The sequence below is a fragment of the Crotalus tigris genome, unplaced genomic scaffold (genome assembly GCF_016545835.1).
Source record: "Crotalus tigris isolate CLP2741 ecotype Arizona unplaced genomic scaffold, ASM1654583v1 scf7180000018891.247784533:1973344, whole genome shotgun sequence".
Taxonomy (NCBI): Eukaryota; Metazoa; Chordata; class Lepidosauria; order Squamata; family Viperidae; genus Crotalus; species Crotalus tigris.
Genome location: NW_024097260.1, coordinates 2,035,001 through 2,059,342, shown reverse-complemented (window position 1 = coordinate 2,059,342; position 24,342 = coordinate 2,035,001). Strand labels below are relative to the sequence as shown.

The following is a 24,342-nucleotide window of genomic DNA, read 5'->3' as shown; positions in this document are numbered from 1 at the left end:
GAAAGGAAATGCAATGTCCAGCTGCTTTTTTGAAAAAGCAACTTTAGGACGTAGTTATGAGTTCTTCCAATCTTTGCATCTAAAGGAAAACATCCTAGTGGCTTTGTTCAGCTGCAGCATTCAGACTCACTCATATTTTCTTAAAAACCCTGATATGTTTTGGCTGTGAAACAGTGCAGGCCATGGAGTTGCCAATCCCGGGTTTACACAACCTTGGAAACATGAAGTTGTCTTTGCCCTAGCTGTGGCTACGATTGTGTTCTCAAAAGTAGACTCGGCCAGGAGAAAGAAGCGCTTAAGGGTAGGGCAAAAACTCCGTTTGATTGAATTTGCTCATAAATGCAATCCAAATTAAATTCCGTTCACCAATTCAGTGCAGTTGACATGGTTACCCCTGACATAATTAATGAAGTCCCTTCTGGCATTTTTAGAGGATAATTGGGTGGTAATATTTCAAACGAACTAAGCTACACCATGAGCTTTGATTTAACCAGATAAAATAAAGTCGGGGGGGGGGGGAAATCCTGGTCTATGAGCAGTGGCTGTTTGTTTTAACGCTTGGAGTCCTTGACAGACTACTTTTCTGAAAATGCCATAAATTGTGGGGATGACAGCTAAATATACCATTCTATAAACTATACGTGTTCTGTAACAAAAGAAAAGATATTTCCCCTAAAGCCTTGTAATTAAATGGCCCCGTTCTTCTAGCGTAATGGCTGTGTTACGGCATAAACTTTAAATCAATGTATTTTTTTTTCCCCACGAAAGGGATGCATAAGGATAGTCTTATTCCAGCATCAATTGGACTTTATTGCCTGGAACGGGGTAGAGATGGGAACATACCTCTGAGTTCAGGAGGCAATGGAACAGAAAGATGAAAAAACCCTGAAATGATAAAATCAAATTATTATTTTTTTTTAAAAAAAAAAGAAAGTCAGAAAGGACATTTCGAACTACGACAGTTAAGGAAGGAAATATATATACATTGAAAGATTTATGAGGTCAGTGACTTGATCACCACTCTTGACTATGAATAATGTACAACAACAACAACAACAATAACAAAATCATATGTTGATGAGTTGCTGATGAGTTGCTGTAGCTAGGAGAAGGCAAGTGCCTGAATTGCCAGTGTCGGTTAAGAAGCAACGGAGGGAAACTAATCAAGGAGAGAAGCAACCTAGAACTAAGGAGAAATTTCCTAACAGTGAGAACAATTAATCAGTGGAACAACTTGCCACCAGAAGATGTGAATGCTCCAACACTGGAGTTTTTAAGAAGAGATTGGACAACCATTTGTCTGAAATGGTATAGGATTTCCTGCATGAGCAGGGGGTTGGACCAGAGTCATGATGGTGTTTCCTAGTTGGCCAATGAAAAGTCTGCAAGAAAACAACCAAGCTCAGAGAGCATCAAGGACCCCCCCCCCCAGATATTCAAATGGGAATATTTTTGCAACGGGATCCCTTTTTCCCTTTTAACAAATCTTGTTAAAGAAAACCGTGAGAATCTTGCACTTTTGTTGTAAAAGGTAAATGTTTCCATTGTTCAGTCACATTTGATGCGAGGGCACTGTGCTCACGAGTGTTTCTTGGCTGAGTGAGCCAGCGTTGCCCGAAGACGTTCTCTGTGGTCCTGTGGCTAGCATGGCTATCTGCCAAGGACACATGGAGCACTGTTACCTTCCTGCTGAAGTACCTATTTATCTGCTCACATTTGCATGTTTTCAAACTGTTAAATGGGCAGGAGCTGCAGCAAGGAATGGGAACTCATCCCATTGCGTGGAGCTCAGGACTCAGACCCGGATTATCAACTGACAAGCTCAGAATCTTTAACCGCTGAGCCATCTCACCCTTGACATTGGTTGTAGGCCACTGCTAAAGATTTGGCAATTGCTCCACCTGACTAGATAGAACATCTAAGCCATTTTGTCCCCCAGCAATGCCACTGGTTGCATTCAAATATAACACACATATGGATTATTATTATTATTATTATTAATAATAATAATAATAATAATAATAATAATAATAATAATAATAATAATAATAATAATAATAAAGTTGGAAGGGACCTTGGAAGTCATCGAGTCCAACCCCCTGCTCAGGCAGGAAACCCTATACCATTTCAGACAAATGGCTGTCCAGTCTCTTCTTAAAAACTTCCAGTGTTGGAGCATTCACTGCTTCTGGAAGCAGGTTGTTCCACTGGTTAATTGTTGTTTCAGAAAGTTTCTCCTTAGTTCTAGGTTGCTTCTCTCCTTGATGAGTTTCCACCTGTTGCTTCTTGTCCTGCCTTCAGGTACTTTGGAGAAGAGCTTGACTCCCTCTTCTTTGGGGCAGCCCCTGAGATACTGGAACAATGCTATCATGTCCCCCCTCGTCCTTCTCTTCATTAAACTAGACATCCCCGATTCCAGCAGCCGTTCCTTCTATGTTTTAGGCTCCAGTCCCCTAATCATCTTTGTTGCTCTTCTCTGTGCTCTTTCTAGAATCTCAGCATCTTTTTTACATCGTGGTGACCAAAACTGGATTCCAGGTGTGGCCTTACCAAGGCATTGTAAAGTGGTATTAACACTTCATGTGACCTTGATTCCATCCCTCTGTTAATAAGCTTAACGATTAGGTTACCTTACTGCGTTAGATACAACAAAACCCATGATGGCATCTTGAGGGGTGTGTACACCCAGCTGTACATACCTGTAATGAGTTAAATATTGCAAACAAATACTGGAACACCAAAGCTCGTTCATTCACTGCCAGGACCCCAAAGATCCATGAACTTCCTAAGATGGGTAGGAGAACAGCAACCGCTTTAGCTGTCAATCTGTAGGATACAAAGAACAGGTTTTAACCCCTTGTGTTCATCTGTAATGTTCAGGGTTTTTGTTTTAAGCAGAAAGAAAACCTAGCAGCGCTCTCTACATGTTATGGGTTGCAATGAGCATAATAAGGCACCGTAGCTGGAGGATGAATGATTTGATTGATTTATACGGTACATAAGAGAAAACTGGTTCCAGAAGGAGATTGCTAATAACATTCTGTGTAAAATCAGAAGGGAACAAAAACGTAACATTATTTATACCCAAGTTTCTTTGGCCTTAGCCGGCATATAAATTAAATCAAGGTCCTTTGAATGGCAGTCCTAATCGAACAAGCCTTGCTACAGTTCTGGAAGTTTCGGTGAAGGTTGCGCAATTGATCTCTGAGCAGAAAAAGGCTTCAGACAAATCGTGATTAGGAATCTGGTTCATCACGAAGTCTCAAGAGTCTTTCTTCTACACCAAGGAGGGCGTGTCCGATCCACCACCTTCAGTTTGGCACCTCGCTGGCATTCTGCCATGAACCGGGGAAGGGAGAGGGGAACAAAGGGGCAAGAAAGCCGTATATCTTTGTGATGGGAATTTGGGAGAGGGAAATTGATGGTTGAGGAAGAACGGAGAATTTGGGGATCTGGTCCTGGCCAGCATCTTCAAGGCCGCGTCCCCTGAGAACGGAATTTCGCCAGCCCAAACACCTCAGCGCTACCCAAAATATCTCGACGGTGCCAGATTGGGCACACAGGGACGGACTATAGGGAGAGGTCTGGGGGGGGGGGACCAAAGGGTTTGCTTTGTACTGATGTGCGGGAACTTCAGATTCTGCCTGACTCTACTGCAATCAGCCTCTTTTAGTAAAATGCCTTTTTCACTTCAACCAAATTTTTGAGGGTTTTACTTTCCTAGGAGATCACACTGGGGCAGGTCTGACAAGGAGAGCTGGGAAGGGCCTTGGTTGATCCTGAAAAGTCTACAGGGTTTCCTGCTTCAGCAAGAGAGTTGAAGACCTCCAAGGTCCCTCCCAATTGTTATTCTTACCTTCTGCATTTGGATGCAGGACCACGGGAATCCTATGAACGTTGGACTAGAAGATTGAAAAATGTGTCCTTTAAGAATGTGACAGGGAGCCACGGTCATGCCACAGCCAAGTAAACAAGATGTTTCTGGCTCCTTCAAAGTCAACCTCAACCCAAGGGAGATTCTCCTTGGGCTTCTAATAGGAAAACAAGCTAAAGTGATGTGCCAAGATGCACAGCTGTTTCTCTAACAGATAAAATCTGTTTCCTCATCTGTACCTAATCCAATCATGCTGATGCTCCTCCTCAAGACATCCCACTGGGTCTCTTGAAGAGATTGCGAAGAAGGTGTCCTAGATGACCTTCTCATCCATCACCATGCTGTCCACAGAGAGTTCATCTAAGCCAAGAGCAATGTTTGCTCTTGAATATTTTTCAAGAATATATTTCAGATGTCTGTGGAATATAACACCCCCCCCCCCCGGTGTTCACGGTCACAATGAGCATTGACCATGCTAGTTGAGTGCTGAATGGTTTGTCAGTTCCCTCAAGGACTGGGAGTGCATGTTTTACCATGAGAGAGAGCCAGTTTGGTGTAGAGGTTGAAGCAGCAGGCTAGAAAGTGGGAGACTTTGAGTTCTAGTCCTGCTTTAGGAACAAAGCCAGCTGCATGACCTTAGGTCAGTCAACCCAAGCCAGAAAAAGTCAAGTCAATCACTTCCAAAATCCTGCCAAGAAAATTGCTGGGACTTGTCCAGGCAGTTGCCAGAAGTCAAGACTAGCTCAAAGACCCCAAAATAAATAAATTTATCATGAGGCAATGCTGCCCTATTGATTTTCACAACTATGATAATAACAGATGACTTCTGGAGCCTTTGCATCTGCATCACCACACATGGACCATTCTCGTTTTTAAAAAGCTAGAGGTGTCTTCTGTGCATTTTAACTGAGATCTGAACATTTTAAGAATCGTCAATTGAGAGGTCAACTAGCCCACATCCTTGAAAGTTACACCTCACCCAGACTGAGCAGACTTTGGATAACTTTCTAGATGACCTTATGCTCCTATCCCAGAGATCTAGAAGACTTTAGATAACTATCTAGATCACCCTCTGCTCTTATCCTGGAGAGCTAGAAGACTTCAAATAACATTCTACATCGTCATTTGCTCTTATCCTGGAGAACTAGAAGTCCTTAGGTAATTTTTTAGATCAGTCTCTGACCTTATCCTGGAGAACTAGAAAACTTTAGATAACTTTCTAGAACAGTGGTTCTCAACCTGTGGTCGAACGTCCATTTCACGGGGGTCGCCAAACAAGGCTGTCCACCATTTTTCCCCATTTTCTTTGGCTACGCCCCTGGCACCCGGTGATGTATAAGTGGTTGGGGGTCACCACAACATGGGGAACTGTATTATGGGGTCGCCGCATTAGAAAGGTTGAGAACCACTGTTCTAGAACATCCTTTGCTCTTATCCTGGAGAACTAGAAGACTTTAGATAGCTTTTTAGATCATCCTATGTTCTTTTGCCCTGGATGCCGGACTCATTGGATTTTTGAAGGATCAGTGAAAATGGTTTTTGATCAACTGTTTGACAACCAAGGAAGGTATATTGATATATTCCGCTCAAAGTAGGGAAGTAATCAGTACCACTTCTATAATGGAGTCATTTTACAATGAGGACAGGAACATTAAATGGCTTTAAATCACCCATCGTGTTTTTTTTTTTTTAAATGCACGGGGTGCAATTATTCATCAGCTCTCTGAAAAACAGCCTCTTTAACTGACTGACAAACGATTATGAAACTGGAACTTTATCGTTCTCCTGCAAGCTTGTGGATTACCTGGCAGGGTTCGATTTATGTGTTTCCACTGCAGAAAAAAAATATACTGGTCACTCCTTGCTATAAGCATTACAATTGTGCAGGCCACTGACCCCAGTATATGCAACCTTGCATGCAGCCTGGCTCAAATCACATGGAGGTGACCCTGAGGGCACAGCTAAACCTCCACGTGGCCTCAACGACTCTCAGAAAGAGTACGAATGAGCAGACGACCGCAAGGAATATAAATCCTTCGGTCCTCCACCGTTCAGTCAGAACTGAAGAAGCTTCTTGGATGAGAAGTGAAACGTCTTCAAGGAAGAAATGTGGACAGACCCGACCCTGGGGTTCACCTACATCTTTGATCGGTTACCCACCACGACCGGGGGGAAATGTGGCTAAGAAGGATACGTGCGATTGTACACCTGCCCCACCTTTGCACTGTAATTGCCTTTTAGCCCCACCTTACCCTCCCCCATTTAGGCATAGCGTTCTGTACATGTTTAGATATTGAATTATTTCCATCCGGGGTTAAAAAAACAAAACAAAACCTGACATTAAAGCAAGTTCATTCACACTGAGCCCGGGAGAACATTTGGAAAGCGCACAAATTTTAATTAATCACATTTTTCGCCTCTATTAAAATTCCAAAGCAGCAATTCTCTCTCCTGAAAATTATTACCTACGGGGGCCCCCTCCCTGGGCTTTTACACATCCTGAATATCAAAGACCGGGAGACCATATGGTGTGTGTGTGTGTGTGTGTGTGTGTGTGTACTCCCCCCCCCTCTGCTGCAAAGTTTGCTGGATGTGCAGTTCTGTTGCAGCAAGCTTCTTTCTTATTGGCCAGATCGTTTATTATCGATCCACGGTCCGATTTAATGAATAAATGCCATTAAAACTTAAACCTCCCAAACTCAGATCATGCAAATCTTTCTCCAAACAGGGCAAAGCTGCTCAGCTAGACTTCTGCGTTCTTAAAAGCATATTGTATACTCTTTGCAAAAGCGTTATTCCGCTGAATTTAGGACTAAAAAAACAAAAAAATTCTGGGCTTCCCCTTTGAAAATTAAGCCTCCAACAGAAAGAAAGAACTCCTCTTTTTTTGGCTCAAAATATTCATCTTTTTTTTTAAAAAAATAAGAGGTGAAAGAAAAAACATGTTCTGCTCTTAAGCCGACCAACAACAACAACAACACACACACACACACACATACAGAGACAAAAAAAAATCAACCGCCCGCAATTACAACATTTTACTACTCCCACTCGTTGGAACAAGATGTGCTGGAATGGAAGTGAAATTTTGAAATAGTGGCTTTTATCCAAGAGCAATTGCGTTGTAGGGAAGAGTTGAAATTGTGCAAACAATATTAAAACCTCCTGCAAGCTCAGCTCAGCTCCCAGGGTTTGGTTTACAGATATTCCTCGACTTTTGAGCCCTGAATTTATTGTTGCTATGCGAGAGGCTTGTCGAGAGAGTTTTGCCCCATTTTAGGATTTTTCTTGACACCGTCGGTAAGTGAATCACTGCAGTTCTTAGGTTAGTAGTGTTTTGTTTTTGATAGTAATGGAAGTTGTGGCTGTGGCCTTTGTCAACAACTTCCAGCCTAGCTGATTGCCCTGAGATTTTTTTTTGCTGGTTTCCCTTCCGAATACTTGGGAAAAACCTTGCGTGTTCGTTCGCAGGAGCTTTTTCTCTCCCGAGTCTAATAAACTGTGACCCAAATAGTGTTTGTCTTTTATCATGTCCAATGAGCCAAAGATGTAATTAGCTTTAAGACATTATCAATGCTGGCATTCTGGCTTGCTAATGATCACTGTTTAATCTCCCTGCTTAATGTCTTGCTTCGCCACCTCCTCTTTGTGTGTGTGTGGGGGGGGGGCTTGCTCTCGTACTACGCCAACCTTGGGTGTTAGAAAACAAAAAAGACCCCAAGGACAGTCTGGGTCTGTAATTGATAACACTCCACCTGCAGAATCAGAAATTGAAACTGTGTTGAGAGGTAAGAGTAACATGTAGCCTGGATTTTATGCAACATTATGCACAGAGGAGTAATAGGAGTCGCAGTGAAGGAATGCAAACTCAGCTTAGAAGAATCACTGCTTATCATATTTGATGTGGTGCCTGATAGGCAGTTATATAAATAAGACAGATAGGTGGATAGGTAGACAGCTGGATAGATAGATAGATAGATAGATAGATAGATAGGTAGGTAGGTAGGTAGGTAGGTAGGTAGGTAGGTAGGTAAGTAGATAGAATGGAACAGAACAGAACAGAGTTTGAAGGGACCTTGGAGTGATTGTCCAGGAATAGATTGTATTAGGAAGGAATAGATTGTATGAGAGAGAGAGAGAGAGAGAGAGAGAGAGAGAGAGAGAGCGGGAGGGAGGGAGGGAGGGAATAAACACATTGTGATGGAATGTAGTCTGGATTCCCGGAGGAATAAGAGAGAATTCAATCCAGATATTTTGTGTGAAAAAAAGAGGGTGAAGACAGCCCTCCCTAACAGTTCCCAGAGTGTCCTCAGTCTGGCAAGATTCTGTCTACCAGTGGGAAGTAATTAAAAAAAAACTCAGCTTGGTAGAATCAACATGTGTAATTCGTGGTTCAACCTAGTTCATCCTTGGGCTTGTTTTCAAGATTGCATGAGTTTTAAAAAAATGGTCTATGCATCCAAATCCAAAAATAAAAAAACAAAAAGGATGCTGTTTTCATTCTTGACATCTCAGGGAATTGAATCATCTTTTTAGTGATGCAATAACTGAGCCACATGGTAAAGAAAAGCGCTACATGTAGATTTCAAATGGACGATCTGCTTTAAAAGCTGAAGACATTTCCCCACCTCCTGACATCTTTCTCTCTCTCTTCCTTTCCCTCTCTCCCTCTTTCTCACCCCCTTCTCTCTCTCCCTCTGTCTCTCTCTCCCTCTCCCTCCCTCTCTCTCTTTCTCTCTGTCTTTCCCTCCCTATATCGCTCTCCCTCGTTCTCTCACCCCTTTCTCTCTGTCTCTCTCTCTCCCTCTCTCTCCCTGCCTCTTTCTCTCCCTGCCTCTCTCTCCCTCTCTTTCACCCCCTTTTCTCTCTCCCTCTCTCTCTCTCTCCCTCTCTCTCCCTCCCTCCCTCTCCCTCTCTCTCTCTCCACCTCTCTCTTTCTCTCACCCCCTTCTCTCTCTCCCTCTCTCCCTCTCCCTCTTTCTCTCACCCCCTTTTCTCCCTCTGTCTCTCTCTCCCTCCCTCCTTCTCTCTCTCCCTCTCTCCCTCACTCCCTCCCTCCTTCCCTCTCCCCCCCCCTCTCTCTTTCTCCCTCCACTTATTCATGACAAATCTCATTGTCGATTCCTCAGCTTATATTCCAGAGACTGCATGTACTGGAGAAATGATACAGATTTTTCCAGACCACTAGACCACACCGGAGGCAATGATGAGCAAAATCATTCCATAAAACTTGGCCTTGGCAGTTTATCGAGAAGCTGTTAATGAGCTTCTGCCAGGACAAATAACAGGCACAGCGCAAGGCGGGAGACAGACACACCAAAGCCTCATGCCCTTCCCCAATGATCCCTTTTCATGCTGACAGGGAGGCTATGCATACAGGTCGTACTCGACTTATGAGCACAAGGAATTTCTATTGCTCAGCACGGCGTCCGAATTTTACAACCATCTTGCCAGGGCTATTAAGTGAATCTCTGCCATTGTTGAGTGAATCAGGCAGTCATTAAGCGAATCTGACTTCCCCCATTAATTTTACCTGGCAAAAGCCCAGCTGGGAAGGTCGCAAGTGGGCAATCACATGACCCTGGGATGCTGCAACTGTCGTAAATATGTGTCAGTTGCTAAGCATCTGAATTTTGATCATGTGACCCTGATCATGTGATGCTGAAATGGCTATAAGCTTGAAAAAAAAACAGTCCTTAGTCACTTTTTGCAGTGCTTCTGTAACTTCAAATGGTACTAAATGAAATTCGGTGGTGAAAAAAGTAAGACTCTACATTTGGCCAAGGAAAACCAAATGCAGAGGTATAGTATAGTGATACTTTGCTCAATAGTAGTAACTGCGAGAAGGATCTCAGAGTCCTAGTGGACAATCCCTTAAATATGAGCCAGCTGTGTGCAGCAGCTGCTAAAAAGGCCAACACAGTGCTAGGCTGCATGAACAGAGGGATAGAATCAAGATCGCATGAAGTGTTAATACCACTTTACAATGCCTTGGTAAGGCCACACTTGGAGTACTGCATCCAGTTTTGGTCACCAGGATGTAAAAAAGATGTTGAGACTCTAGAAAGAGTACAGAGAAGAGCAATAAAGATGATTAAAGGACTAAAACATATAAAGAACGGTTGCTTGAACTGGGAATGTCTAGTTTAATGGAAGGAAGGACTAGGGGTGACATGATAGCAGTCTTCCAATATCTAAGGAGCTGCCACAAAGAAGAGGGACTCAAGCTATTCTCCAAAGCACCAGAAGGCAGGATAAGAAGCAATGGGTGGAAACTAATCAAGGAGAGAAGCAACCTAGAACTAAGGAGGAATTTCCTGACAATGAGAACAATTAATCATTGGAATAATCTGCCTCTAGAAGCAGTGAATGCTCCAACACTGGAAGTTTTTAAGAAGAGACTGGAAGCCATTTGTCTGAAATGTTATAGGGTCTCCTGTCTGAGCAGGGGGTTGGACTGGAAGACCTCCAAGGTCCCTTCCGACTCTGTTATAAATGAATTATTGTATGTGAAGGATTACCTCTATATGCACGATGTTTGGTTCCAACTTAAGTAAGGGTGGGAAAAAAATGGAGGATACCAAACCTAAAACCAGAGTGTGTAAGTAATAGAACTGTAAAGCAGTTTTGTCTCAAAGGAAGAGCTATCTGTGCACTCTCAACAGAAAGACTCTTAACAAGTTTTGCATTGCAAATGCATCGTTTTTGCCGTTTTGAGACTTTGGGCTGTTGCTGAGACAGGAATCTCTACCCTGCTGATTTACTACTATCCTTAAGGAGCACAGTGGTTGGAACGCTGGGTAGGAAGTGAGAAAGCCCACGTTCGAGACCCAAGAATTGCCATGGGGCAAGGTTGAGCTCCTGTCCTTTACTCCAGCTCCTGCCGGGGACATGAACGGAGCCTCCAACTGAAGGTCCCCATGGCAACAATGATGTCACCAGCTAATCCCTTCACCCCAAAATGGCGTGAAGTCTGTACTGGTGTGCACAGCATTGTTATAAGCTACTTTGGTCCGTCCAGTCATCTTGTGCATAATTAATAAAATAACGTAGGTAGTACTCCAGTACTGAGTTGAATCATTCTGTCCCAACATTTGTCTGCGGGTGATGACTAGAACTGAGTCCTTGGTCAGTTCCTAGGAGGTCCAGAAAAGCTCTCCAGAACTTTGACATAAACTGGAGCCCTCTTTCCGAGATAATGCATTGTGGTGCTCCATGTAAGTGATAAATGACATGTGTGCAAAACAACAAACAAACCAAAAAACCAACCTATCATCCTTGAATAGAAAACAGGTGTGGTTCTACAACTGTCATCCACCAGGCAAGACCCACTACAAAAGCAAACAAAATAATCTCCGCTACTCGCTTAGGAGATTACGAGTAAGGTCTTTGAAGCTTAGTTTCCTGAGGAAATCAGAATTTGCTTAGTAGGCTCAGATGATCAGATTGTCCTTTGGTAAGCAGTGATAAGGCCAGATTGATGTTCTCCTTCAATATGCCATTAATCAAATCAGCACGGGTTCAACACTGCGGTGTGCCAGGGAAAATTATTGGCAACAGTTACACCAATTTGTTTTTGCCAGCTGCAATGAGGCAAAATTGCTCTCCAGCAAATAGTCTTACTGCCAACAAACTTCATCTCCAGGGTCCTTCAATGCACATGGGCAAATTTGTACACACATACCAGTTTGGTCCTTGCCAATTGGAATCGCAAGCTGTGTTATTAAGAGCTTACTGTAAGGAGCTGTACAGTTACTTAAAGCCTTCTATGGGCCGATAACATCCATTGAGCATCCATTTATAAATATTCATTATGGACTCCATTCCTGTCCTTGAGTTCACTGCAGCAAACAAGCATTCTTCAATACAGATAAGAAATTATCTAGGACTGTCTCTTTTATGAGAAAGAAGGGGAAAATACCAAATGCCCGGGGCTGCTTATTTTTAGTTTCAAGTTCATTTTCTTGTGTCGCCTGTGCTAAAAGGCTAAAAATATCTCATGCTGTTCTAATCAAGAGTGAAGGTTATTGTTGCGGTTCCTGGTCTATAAAGGCACTTGATGAATTTTGTAAATTTCTGCCATAGCAAATGCCAAATGAACAACGCCAGGCAGATGGAAGATTGACGGGTTCCAAAGGCTGAATAGTATTCTGGGGGGGGGAGGAAGAGGAGGAGGAGAAAGACTGGGAGGAGGAGGGGAGAGGATGAGGAAGGGAAGGAGAAGGAAAAGGAAAGATGAAAGGAAGAGGAGGAGAAGGCTGGAAGGAAAGAGCAGGAAATGGAAGGAAGGAAGGAAGGAAGGAAGGAAGGAAGGGAAAGGAAAGGAAAGGAAGAAGGAAAAAAGGAGGAAGGAAGGAAAGGAAGAAGGAAGGAAGGAAAGAAGGAAGGAAAGGAAAGGAAAGGAGGAAAGGAAGAAGGGAAAAAAGAGGAAGGAAGGAAGGAAGGAAGGAAGGAAGGGAGAGAGAGAAAGGAAGGAAGGAAGGAAGGAAGGAAGAAAGGAAGGAAGGAAGAAAGGAAGGGAAATGAAAGGAAAGGAAAGGAAAGGAAGAAGGAAAAAAGGAAGGAAGGAAGGAAGGGAGGGAATGAAAAGAAGAAGGGAGGAAAGGAGAAAGGAAGGGAGGAAGGAAGGAAGGAAGGAAGGAAAGAAGGAAGGAAGGAAGGAAGGAAGGAAGGAAGGAAGGAAGGAAGGAAGGAAAGAAGGAAGGAAGGAAGGAAGGAAGGAAGGAAGGAAGGAAGGAAGGAAGGAAGGAAATATTTTTCTTGTGCTTATCACTCAGCAAAAGAAATGCTTGTGAAATTGAAATATAGGGATGAAAACTGTTTACAAAATAATCCCAGGGGACTATCACTTAGATGGGATCCCAATTTTTAACTCTCTGCCTAAAGTGTCTTTTTCAAAAAGTGCCCCAACAGCCAACTTGTATTGAACATTCAGATTCCTTTTTTAATATCTGGGATCTTCACAAGACTGGAGGTTACCTTCTCCTTTGGGAATGAAATAGTGCTACAGAATTCATCCAATCTTGATTCCTTTTTTAAAAATAATAATAATAATCAGATTTTATGAATCTAGACTCAGAATTCAGTAGCGGTTCAGATGTTCTTGGGAGTTTAAACTCCTGCTTAATTGAAAAAAAAAATGAAGAAAGCAAACTTACTTGAATGCATTAGCTTCTCCGTGGACTTTATAATTTTCGGTACTTATTCTTGAAATTACTCTGGTCACGGCAATAAGGATGCAGATATTAACCTATCAAAAGGAAAATAATAAAGAACTGCATCAGTAAAGCAAATAAATAGGTTGTGAGGGGGTAGGGGGAAGCCTGGATACATGTGCACGCTCCTGCACACATAAACACACACCATGTAACTCAGAATTATTTCAAGCTAATTTCTGTGTGATTCTGTCTTCCCCCCTTTAAATATATATATATATTAAGGAATGCTTTGCAAAAGACCGACTTTGAGCCTTTTGAATGCAAAACATGTCCCTGACTTGAGAGTCTTTTATGGTCCTTTCCCATAAAAATCACATTTTAGGCTCCATATAATGATTTTCCCAAAGCACTAATATCTCAGCTATTATGAAGTATAACAAAGTAATCTTCCTTCTCCAAGTGCTCTTAAAAGGTGCTCTTTTATATATTTTTTTAAAAATTGTTCAAACTCAGAGCTACCCCTCTGGATTGAAGGGAACGTAGCTAAACCCTGGAGAAAGGAATTGTAGGATGAAATGGAGGACCTCCACCCATCCTCTTCATCAGCCAGAGGCCTGTGGATATGCTGGTTGAGGATTATGGGGACTGGAGTCCAAGTCAGGGAACACCTCCTGGAAGGAAGTTATCGTCCTCAAATCAAATCCTTATTGTGGTGGTTCAAAACTGGGATGCGTACAAAAATAAGGCTGAAGTAAACAAAACGGCGATAGGACAAGATCAGCACCTAACCAACAATAGTCCTACACAATATGGATTGGATATGGTGCTGTGTTGCATAGTTCAAATAGAAAGAGACCCCAAAGAGATTCATCCTAAATCCTCACAGTATTTATCTAACAGTTATGCAACATGTACTTCAGTCTGACAAGATTCCTGTCTACAGGCGAACAGCAATAAAGAAATGACTTTGAGCGGTTCATTGTGTCGTTCTGGGTTCCCTGCCCCGGACATTGGACTGCATTCTAACATTTAAACTCGGACGTTCAGCTTTCAGGTTTAAAATCCCAACTCTTTAGTAGGCAACTGAGCCTATCAACTTCCTAGGGGGAGAAAATAATGACAGCCTTCCCCCCCCCCCCCCGTTGAATAACATTCTGCAAATAAATATCTTTATTAAGCAGCCATCCAAGGAAAGTCAGATAATAGATGGTGCCTTTCCTTTCACGGGAATTCTGGCATCTATTTTCCATCTCCATAATTAGTTGGAAATATATACTCCTTGCTCACCTTCCCATTATTTAGCCAATACTTCACAATTGCCCACAGCTGCCAACTGGGCTCCAGTTTGAGATATATGTGGTCTATAAAACTTGCAAACTACTCAGATGAGAGAGAGAGAGAGAGAGAGAGAGAGAGAGAGAGAGAGAGAGAGACAGAGACAGAGAGAAGGGGGTGAGAGAAAGGGAGAGAGAGGGGAAGAGAGAGGGAGGGGGGGAGAAGGAGGGAGGGAGAGAGACAGAAACAGAGAGAAGGGGGTGAGAGAGAGGGGGAGAGAGAGGGAGAGAGAGGGGGAGGGAAAGAGACAGAGAGACAGAGACAGAGACAGACAGACAGAGACAGAGAGAAGGGGGTGAGAGAAAGGGAGAGAGAGTGGGGGAGAGAGGGAGAGAGAGGGGGGAGAGAGAGAGACAGAGAGAAAGAGGGAGAGAGAAAAGGAGAGAGAGGGAGAGAGACAGAGAGACAGAGACACAGAGAGAAGGGGTGAGAGAAAGAGGGGGAGAGAGAGAGGGAGAGAGAGAGGGAGAGGGAGGGAGGGAGAGAGAATTCATTCTTGGCTAATTTGTGCTATATAAATGCTTCTCTCCTATAACAAATGTGCAACATAAAAATGTAACAGCCACCTGTTTTGGCAAAGATAAGTAGAAAACCATGCATGGGCTTTGCTTGAGTTTCTGATTTGAAGATGGGCAGTTAAAGGGGCAATCTTGACATTCTCCTTCTCCTTACGCCATTTATTCTCTTTTCCTCTCCTTTGATTTCACAGCTGGACCCCTTCTAGGTCTCAAGGACTCTCAGATATGATTTTTGTTTGGATGAGTTGAAGGCTGTCATGGTTTGTCAGCTCATTCAGATAGACCAGGTCAGGAGAGATTTTCTTTCTTTCTTTCTTTCTTTCTTTCTTTCTTTCTTTCTTTCTTTCTTTCTTTCTTTCTTTCTTTCTTTCTTTCTTTCTTTCTTTGCTAAACTCTTCTTTTCTTCTTTAATAACAAGTTCCTGAGAGCCTGGGAGATATTTCCTCTTCTCTCTATACATTTTGACAAGCCAGATTCAGGAATTGCAAAGGTTTGACGTTGCTTATTGCAAAGAAATCACTTTCAACTTTACCAAATCTTCCTGGAAAAGAGCAAAGCGAACTACAGTTCATTGCCGCGAAGTCTGATCGCGCACCCTGCAACATCTAAAACTCTACCAGGAACTTTTGAGATTTCCTTCTTAATATCAAAATGTTGCACCAGCAAATAACCAAGCACTTTAAGGCACACAGGCAAACAACGGGCATCTTAGCTTTAGTTTGAGCAAATAAATTAGATCTGTATAGCTTTATTAATGTTCTAACCGAATGGAGCAAAACATCCATTTGACTCCTGCTAATAAATAAATCTCTGAACAACTATCAGCTTGTTACATCAGGAAATGCTCTATTTTGGCTTTCTCTTTCCAGATATTTGCAGTATCTGATCTTGGGGGATAGGATAATGTGAGACAACCAAAGGAAAAGTCAGATAAAAGGGAGCTTAGCCCACAGCAGGACTCCAGGCGTGTCAAATGTCTTAAAAGGAACCCTCCCTAATTTGGGGGCTGTAAAGCGAATAACAGAATAGCAGAATAAGAGTCGGAAGGGACCTTGGAGGTCTTCTAGTCCAACCGCCTACTTAAGCAGGAAACCCTATACCATTTCAGACAAGTGGTTGTCCAATCTCTTCTTAAAAACCTCCAGTGTTGGAGGCAAGTTGTTCCATTGGTTAATTGTTTTCACTGTTAGGAAATTCCTCCTTAGTTCTAGGTTGCTTCTCTCCTTGATGAGTTTCCATCCATGGCTTCTTGTCCTGCCTTCAGGTGATTTCGAGGTTAGGTTGACCCCCTCTTCTTTGTTCAAGATTGACCCCTCTTCTTTGCTCAAGATTGACCGTCTATTCTTTGCTCAAGATTGACCGTCTCGTCTTTGTTCAAGGTTGACCTCCTCTTCTTTGTTCAAGATTGACCCTCTCTTCTTTGCTCAAGATTGACCGTTTCTTCTTTGCTCAAGATTGACCTCCTCTTCTTTGCTCAAGATTGACCATTTCTTCTTTGTTCAAGATTGACCTCCTCTTCTTTGTTCAAGATGGACCCCCTCTTCTTTGCTCAAGATTGACCTCCTCTTCTTTGCTCAAGATTGACCTCCTCTTCTTTGCTCAAGATTGACCGTTTCTTCTTTGCTCAAGATTGACCCCCTCTTCTTTGTTCAAGATTGACCCCCTCTTCGTTGCTCAAAATTGACCCCCTCTTCTTTAAGATTGACCCTTTCTTTTTGAAATGTTGAGCAGACTAGATTGTAGGAAGGAGACCACATGGTATAAAAGATGTTGTGGATCTAGGGAATGTCCCTACCATAAGTGTCATGATGGGTCCAACCAGCAGAAGGATCTAAGCTAAGCTAAAAATGAAGAAAACCACCTTGCGAATTAGACACTCAATCAGCTTATTGTTTTCTCTTGAGATGCTAAGGATAGTTCTCGGATCGCTCCTGCATGCAAAATTGAGACTCAGAATTGGTCCTACTGTTTAGGCCAGGAAGGCTGGGCACTTTAAGAGGCTGGGGGAATTATTTGTATTAATCATGGTTTATGAAATGGGCCAAAATAGGAGGGTTCACATCACATTCAGTCATCAACCATTCTTGTACAAGCCAGAATTGCTGGTTATAAGTAAGCAACATTATGTCTTAGCACAATGAACTCAGTAATGGATGAATCCTGAATTTCCTTCAAATGTCCAGGGAGACCTCTCTCCTTGAAAAACAAAACTAAACAACTCCGGAACATGAAACCAGGGACTCTTTCTGCTTCCTTCATCTGGATCAGGAGAGAAAAGAATCGATTTCCAATCATCGAACTTTTAAAAAGTCAGTTCGAGAGGCTCCTGGAAATGCAAGCTCTCAATTTCAACAGGTTTTCTTTTTATAAGATTTTTTTTTCCCCAGCACTTTAATTCCCTCTGTTGGAGTGGACTAAGCTCCTGTCTATCATCATTAATAGGCACTTGCCGAGTTGTTGTGATTGTGGGATCCTTTATAAGCTCAGGCAGAAAATCGTTTTGCAGATGGTGTTCCTTGCGTCTGCGGATGTTGTTACCAACTGAGTTGGAAGGACCCATCCCACGTATCCCCCTGAGATGGTCTCCAAGCAGCTTATATTTTGGGAAGAACTGAGCTGCCTTGTCAAGGATAAAATCCAAGCACCTGTCAAGGCTGTGGCTGAGAAATAAAGGCAGGGATGAAGGGTCTTTTGGTGGTTAACGATGATCCTTCTTAGTGGGTTTCTAGCCCGTGTTCGTTCTTTTTAAATTGCCATGCAGTTCCAGGCCAGATTTCTTCAAAGGAAAACACTAAGGACAGCTCTTGGAAATAAATGCTATTAAAAGATGAAATGTAAAGCTAAGTCTTAAAAAAAATTCGGGGAAATCTCTATGTGGTTTCCAGGACTATCCAGCCCCTAATATTATATAGGTTGGAGGAGCAGTGTGGATAGTGTTGCATTTTTGGGGTCCTTGGTGCTCTCTGAGCTTGGCGGTTTTCTTGCAGATATTTCATGACCCAATTAGGTAACATCATCACTGCTAGAAGGGGATGGAGGAGGAGGAGGAGGAGGAGGAGGAGGAGGAGGAGGAGGAGGACAATGATGACTCTGGGGTCCTTGGTGCTCTCTGAGCTTGGTGGTTTTCTTGCAGATATTTCATGACCCAACTAGATAACATCATCGGTGTTAGAAGGGAGTCGTGTGGATAGTGTTGCATTTTTGGGGTCCTTGGTGCTTGGTTGTCTGCTTGCAGACATTTCTTGTCTCTACTAGACAATATAATAACTGCTAGAAGGGGATGGAGGAAGAGGAGGAGGAGGAGGAGGAGGAGAACTCTGAGGTCCTTGGTGCTCTCTGAGCTTGGTGGTTTTCTTGCAGAAGTTGCATGACCCAACTAGGTAACATCATCAGTGATAAAAGGGGGGGGGTGCTCTTTGTCTTTTAGTGGCTTCTCCCAACAGTGCTGATGGGAGTGGTCTGAGGGGGGGGGATTGTTGTTTATTCAGTTGGTAGTTCCTTAATTGGAGGAATTCTGTTGGAGTATAAACAGGGCCACTCCCTTCTAGCAATGATGATGTTAACTAGTTTGGTGATAAAATGTCTGCAAGAAAACAACCAAGCTCAGAGAGCACCAAGGACCCCACAGTTAAGGAAGGAAGGAAGGAAGGAAGGAAGGAAGGAAGGAAGGAAGGAAGGAAGGAAGGAAGGAAGGAAGGAAGGAAGAGATTGGCAAGAGTTGACAATAAACAAAATTTAACAGGCAGGGAAGACTTGAATTCTTCTTCTGTGGTTGTGTATGGTTTATTATTCCTTTTACACTTCTACCAGCAGGAGGTTTTCATTAATGGACTACTACTTTGTCGTCTCCTTCAACCAGTTTATTACCCTCAGCCATACACCCAAGCCACAGCAACCTCACAGCATGTCAGGACCCCAGTGCACAACACAGCTGTGACACAATGCACGTGACAGCATAGCCCTCTCCCCCTCTGCAGACACCCTACGCACTCAGCTTAGTCACAGCGTGTTTGAGATGTCTTACAAAACCAGTCCATGCCTCTTTTGTTTTGTTTTCCTTAAATCTCAACCCGCTTAAAAGTAGGACATGCAAAACGAATCTCCAGATTCCCATTTTAGATTTGCTAAACACACAACCCTCCAGTGCACAGGGCGAGCCTCTTGTAGATGATGACCGATGACAACATGAATGCTCAGTCAATATGTTTACCCTTCCATTTGTCAGGGACAACCCGTGGCTGGGTTTTCTTTATCATCAGAGAAACTTCTCAATCGATAAAAAAAAACATCTAAGCAGACAGGGCTAAGCATAGCCTAAAGAGAGGATCGTCTGCTTCCTTAATCTATCAGGGGGAAGAGAGAGAGAGGGAGAGAGGGAGGGAGGGAGAGAGAGAGAGAGAGAGGGAGGGAGAGAGAGAGAGAGAGGGAGAGAGAGAGAGAGAGAGAGAGAGAGAGGGAGGGAGGGAGAGAGAGAGAGAGAGGGAGAGAGAGAGAGAGAGAGGAGAGAGAGGGAGAGGGAGAGGGAGAGAGGGAGAGAGAGGGAGAGAGAGAGAGAGAGAGAGAGAGAGAGAGCCATCTCTTGCAACTTCCAAGATCCGTTGGAGTGATTAAGCCACAATTTGATTCAATTTAAGGCACGGCTACAATTAAATCACTGTCATACATTATGTATCAGGAAGGCCCATCATGAACTTGCAACTCCCACTTGGGAAGACAGCGTTTGTTACAGCCAACAGATGTGCCCCCAGCAGCTTTGGGAGTTAACCAACTTGCTTTAACTCTCCCCTTTCGATGGAGTGTGAACCCTGGGAGGGGTGGGCTATTGACTTGCGGAGCTGAGTAGCAGCGGATCTGCTGCTTCTCATTATGAAAGGGATGGGGAGGGGGCAGGCTGTTCAAAGCTGCAATTGTAGAAGAGAAAATAGAAGGGTCATTCAGTTAGCCAGGTAGACGTAGAAGGAGAGAACGCTTAGCCAGAACTAGCTGTTTTTCACCCCTGGGAAACAGGGGTGTATTAGGAGCCCCTCTTTTCATTCTGGTAATTATGGATTCTTGGTGTCTTCCAGGGGATTCATGCAAACATAGGAATGCTGCAGCCCTACCCTTCTCTTTTGTTCTCCCAAAGGTGCTTTTTCAAAAGGTAACTGGACTTGGCTTTTCCTTCAAGACGTTTTATTTCTCATCCAAGAAGCTTCTTGGATGAGAAGTGAAATGTCTTGAAGGAAAAACAAAGTCTAGTTGCCTTTTGAAAAAGCACCTTTGGGACAACCATGACCTGGATGATTGAGGATCTCCATATTGTCCTTTGTTCCTTCCCAAGATGCAAGAAATGGCCTCTGACTATCTCACATCCTTTACGGAATACTGGAGGGGGAGAGATGGGTTGGTCTAGAACAGTGTCTCTCAACCATGGCCACTTGGGGATGGGTGGGCTTCATCTTCATGCTGGCTGCGGAATTCTGGGAGCTGAAGCCCACCCATCATCAAGTGGTCACAGTTGAGAAACATCAATCTATAGGAGTAAAAAGACAGGAGACATCTGGTAGTTACTTTTCCCAACTTTTGTGAACTGCAGCTTCCTTCACAGATGTTACCTGAGGCACCTGGTGAAGGGAGATGCATCTGGTGAAGCTGGTGGCTTTTCAGAAACATCTGCTGGTTGGCAAAGGTGCTACCAGAGTTGAGCTCCCTATGGTCCAACATGGCCTGCAATGGTCATCCCACCGGTTCCCCTGGAGCTTCTAAGGGACAACAGAAGGAAGGCAAACCTACCACAATGATGAACAGAGCTGGGCCCACAAAAGCCCAAATGGCACCGCTCTCCAATGATAGCCAACAGCTGCAAAGGAAGAGGGAAAGACATCACACCTGGAATACTGCAGCCAATTTTGGTCACCATATTACAAAAAAGATGTTGAGAGTTTGGAAAAACTTCAGAGAAAAGCAACTATGATGATCAAAGGCCTGGAGACTAAAACATACAAAGAACGGCTACGGGACTTGGGTTCGGCCAAGAAAATAAGAGATAGGGGAGACAGGATAGCAGTGTTCCAGTATCTGAGGGGCTGCCACAAGGCAGAGGGGGTCACATTGTTCTCCAAAGCACCAGATGGAAGGATGAGAAACAACGGTTGGAAACTGATCAAAGAGAGAAGCAACCTGGAACTAAGGAGAAACTTCCTCACAGTGAGGACAATAAACCAGTGGAACAGCTTGCCTCCAGAAATTGTGGGCACTTCGTCACTGGAGATTTTAAAAAAGAGACTAGACAATCACCTGTCTGAGATGGTATAGGTTCTCCTGCTTGAGCAGGGGGCTGGACTAGAAGACCTCCAAGGTCCCTTCCAGTTCTATTCTATTCTATTCTATTCTATTCTATTCTATTCTATTCTATTCTATATTCTATTCTATTCTATTCTATTCTATTCTATTCTATTCTATTCTATTCATGACATTGTAGCATGGGGATGATCAGTTTGTAAGTTCGAAACCACCATTGATTTAAAAATATGTAGTAAGGAGAAAGGCTGGAGTGGATGGACAGCAGAAAAAGTTCTCCTGCTTGCTTCCTTCATTCCAGGCCTTTGTTCAAAGAACAAAAGAGAGGGGAAAGCCCATGGTTTTCGCTTCAGCCACAGCTATCTCCAGAAGGCTATCACCTTGGAACTAACATTGCAAATGGAATGCAATCTTTGCTAGCTTTAACATGATCTGGATGTGGCAGAAAGGCCAAGCTGTAGGGCTTTTATCTCCTGGACTTCAGGTCCCACCGTTCTCAGGTACATCTGAAGGACGCTGCATTAAGGAAACTGAGCCAGGATATGGATCCATGGGGACTGCTTAATGCTCAGACAGTTGGAGCAAATACGGACAGGTGACGCCGTCCACGAACCCTACATTCTTCAAAGGAGCTATCATAGCAGCAACAAATTTATAATTCCTCATTTCCAGAACTTACTTGTTGACTTCTCCATAGCTTTCCACAGAGGTCGTTGCAGAAATGACACAGATCAGGAATGGGCAGCCTGCAGGAATGAAGAGGACAGCATTAGCATCTTCATCAGAAGAGGATAAAAATAGAAGGATGGTCCAGGAAGGACATCATGAAACCATTGGATGTGGTTTAAGGATTATAAATGTGGTTCTTCTATTACTATGAAAATACCCACATTCTCTCTCTCTCTCTCTCTCTCTCTCTCTCTCTCTCTTTCTTGGACAATATCTGCTTCATCTTGTCAATATAGTTCTGCATTATGCGCATGTGCTCCTGAACACAAAAATGGTTGCCCATAACAGGGAGTCCAGGGGTCCTCAAATGTGGCCCTTTTATGACTTGTAGACTTCAATTCCCAGAATTCCTCAGACCTTCTCCTCCAAGGTCCTTTCCAGCTTCTATTCTATTCTATTCTATTCTATTCTATTCTATTCTATTCTATTCTATTCTATTCTATTCTATTCTATTCCTTTCTCTATTCTATTCTATTCTATTCTATTCTAATCCTTTTTCTATTCTATTCCTTTTTCTTTTCTATTCTATTCTATTCTATTCTATTCTATTCTATTCTATTCCTTTCTCTATTCTATTCTATTCTATTCTATTCTATTCTATTCTATTCTATTCTATTCTATTCCTTTCTCTATTCTATTCTATTCTATTCTATTCTATTCTATTCTATTCCATTCCATTCCATTCCATTCCATTCTATTCTATGTTACTCTAATTCTATTCTATTCTATTCTATTCTATTCTATTCTATTCTATTCTATTCTACAATCTTTATTCTATTCTATTCTATTCTATTCTACAATCTTTATTCTATTCTATTCTATTCTATTCTACAATCTTTATTCTATTCTATTCTATTCTATTCTATTCTATTCTATTCTATTCTATTCTATTCTATTCTACAATCTTTATTCTATTCTATTCTATTCTATTCTATTCTATTCTATTCTATTCTATTTTATTCTATTCTATAATCTTTATTCTATTCTATTCTATTCTATTCTATTCTACAATCTTTATTCTATTCTATTCTATTCTATTCTATTCTATTCTACAATCTTTATTCTATTCTATTCTATTCTATTCTATTCTATTCTATTCTATTCTATTCTATTCTATTCTATTCTATTCCATCCCATCCCATCCCATCCCATCCCATCCCATTCACATTGAAAGTGTAAGGAGAAGGAGTGGCAAAACTCGAGGATGGAGTCAAAAGAGGGATCAGCCTAGAATCGCTACATAAGCACAAGCAAAACAAGTCCAACCTCTCCCTTGAAATTCATGAACCCTTATCTAACTCCTAGCAGGTGCTAATCATTAGTTGATTAATTTACATAGGCACGATTAGCAATAAATCAGTTTAACTAGATCTTCACATGTGGACCTGGTTGTAAGATAAAGAGTTGGGTTGCTGGTTGTTCCTGAATTTCACCAGCCCCATCACCAGATGGGCCTTGGGTGAGCCAGCAGCTACATCATGAAAAAGCAATGTGACTGCCCTTAAAATCGCCCTCTTTTTTTTGTGACTTGATGTTTTAATAGCTGCAGTCTTTGATCACATTTTGCAAGGAAAGTTTAGGGCCTGCGTGGGGGGGAGTGCTTCACAGTTGGCTCCCTCTTCATTATCGGTGTTGCTGAAGAAAGATAGATTTCTGGCAAAGTGTTGCAAATTCAATTACAGAGGCATATGGATGCATAATAGGAAACTAGCAGGCATTACTGGAAACAAAGCGAGCCTACGATCAATGTACAATAGTGGTGGAAGGCGTGAGCAAAGAAACGGCTACTGTTTCGTGAATTTATAAGTTCTAAAGAGGGATTTTAAAATGGACAGCAGTGGGGTGGTGGAAATCTTTGAGGGGGTGCTTTGCTTTGAGAATGACTGGAGCAAGACACCTTCTTGAAGGGGAGGGGGGTCTCTCAAGCATTCTAGCTGCCTTCCATCTAAGAGGAAGTAAGCAAAGCAACAGCATTGGTTCTTCTTCTTCTTCTTCTTCTTCTTCTTCTTCTTCTTCTTCTTCTTCTTCTTCTTCTTCTTCTTCTTCTTCTTCTTCTTCTTCTTTTTCTTCTCCTCCTCCTCCTCTCCTTCTTCTTCTTCTTCTTCTTCTTCTTCTTCTTCTTCTTCTTCTTCTTCTTCTTCTTCTTCTTCTTCTTCTTCTTCTTCTTCTTCTTCTTCTTCTTCTCCTCCTTCTCCTTCTTCTTCTTTTTCTTCTTCTTCTTCTTCTTCTTCTCCTTCTTCTTCTTCCCACTTTACATTAATACTAATATTATTAATACTACTTTACAATGCCTTGATAAGGCCACACTTGGAATACGGCATCCAGTTTTGGTCACCACAATGTAAAAAAGATATTGAGACTCTAGAAAGAGTACAGAGAAGAGCAACGAAGATGATTAGGGGACTGGAGGCTAAAACATATAAGGAACGGAATCGGGGAAGTCTAGTTT

The 24,342-nt window shown here is 42.6% G+C and overlaps 1 protein-coding gene across 1 annotated transcript in view; it reads right to left on the bottom strand.

Annotated features, from left to right (window-relative positions):
- The window catches only part of ADGRD1 (adhesion G protein-coupled receptor D1), a 115,407-nt gene that overhangs the window by 5,763 nt on the left and 85,302 nt on the right, over positions 1 to 24,342 (bottom strand). Inside the window, 5 exon segments of the mRNA XM_039357301.1 lie at positions 844 to 885; positions 2,700 to 2,826; positions 13,033 to 13,124; positions 20,658 to 20,724; positions 21,844 to 21,910. Of these exon segments, the coding sequence (XP_039213235.1) occupies positions 844 to 885; positions 2,700 to 2,826; positions 13,033 to 13,124; positions 20,658 to 20,724; positions 21,844 to 21,910 (395 nt within the window).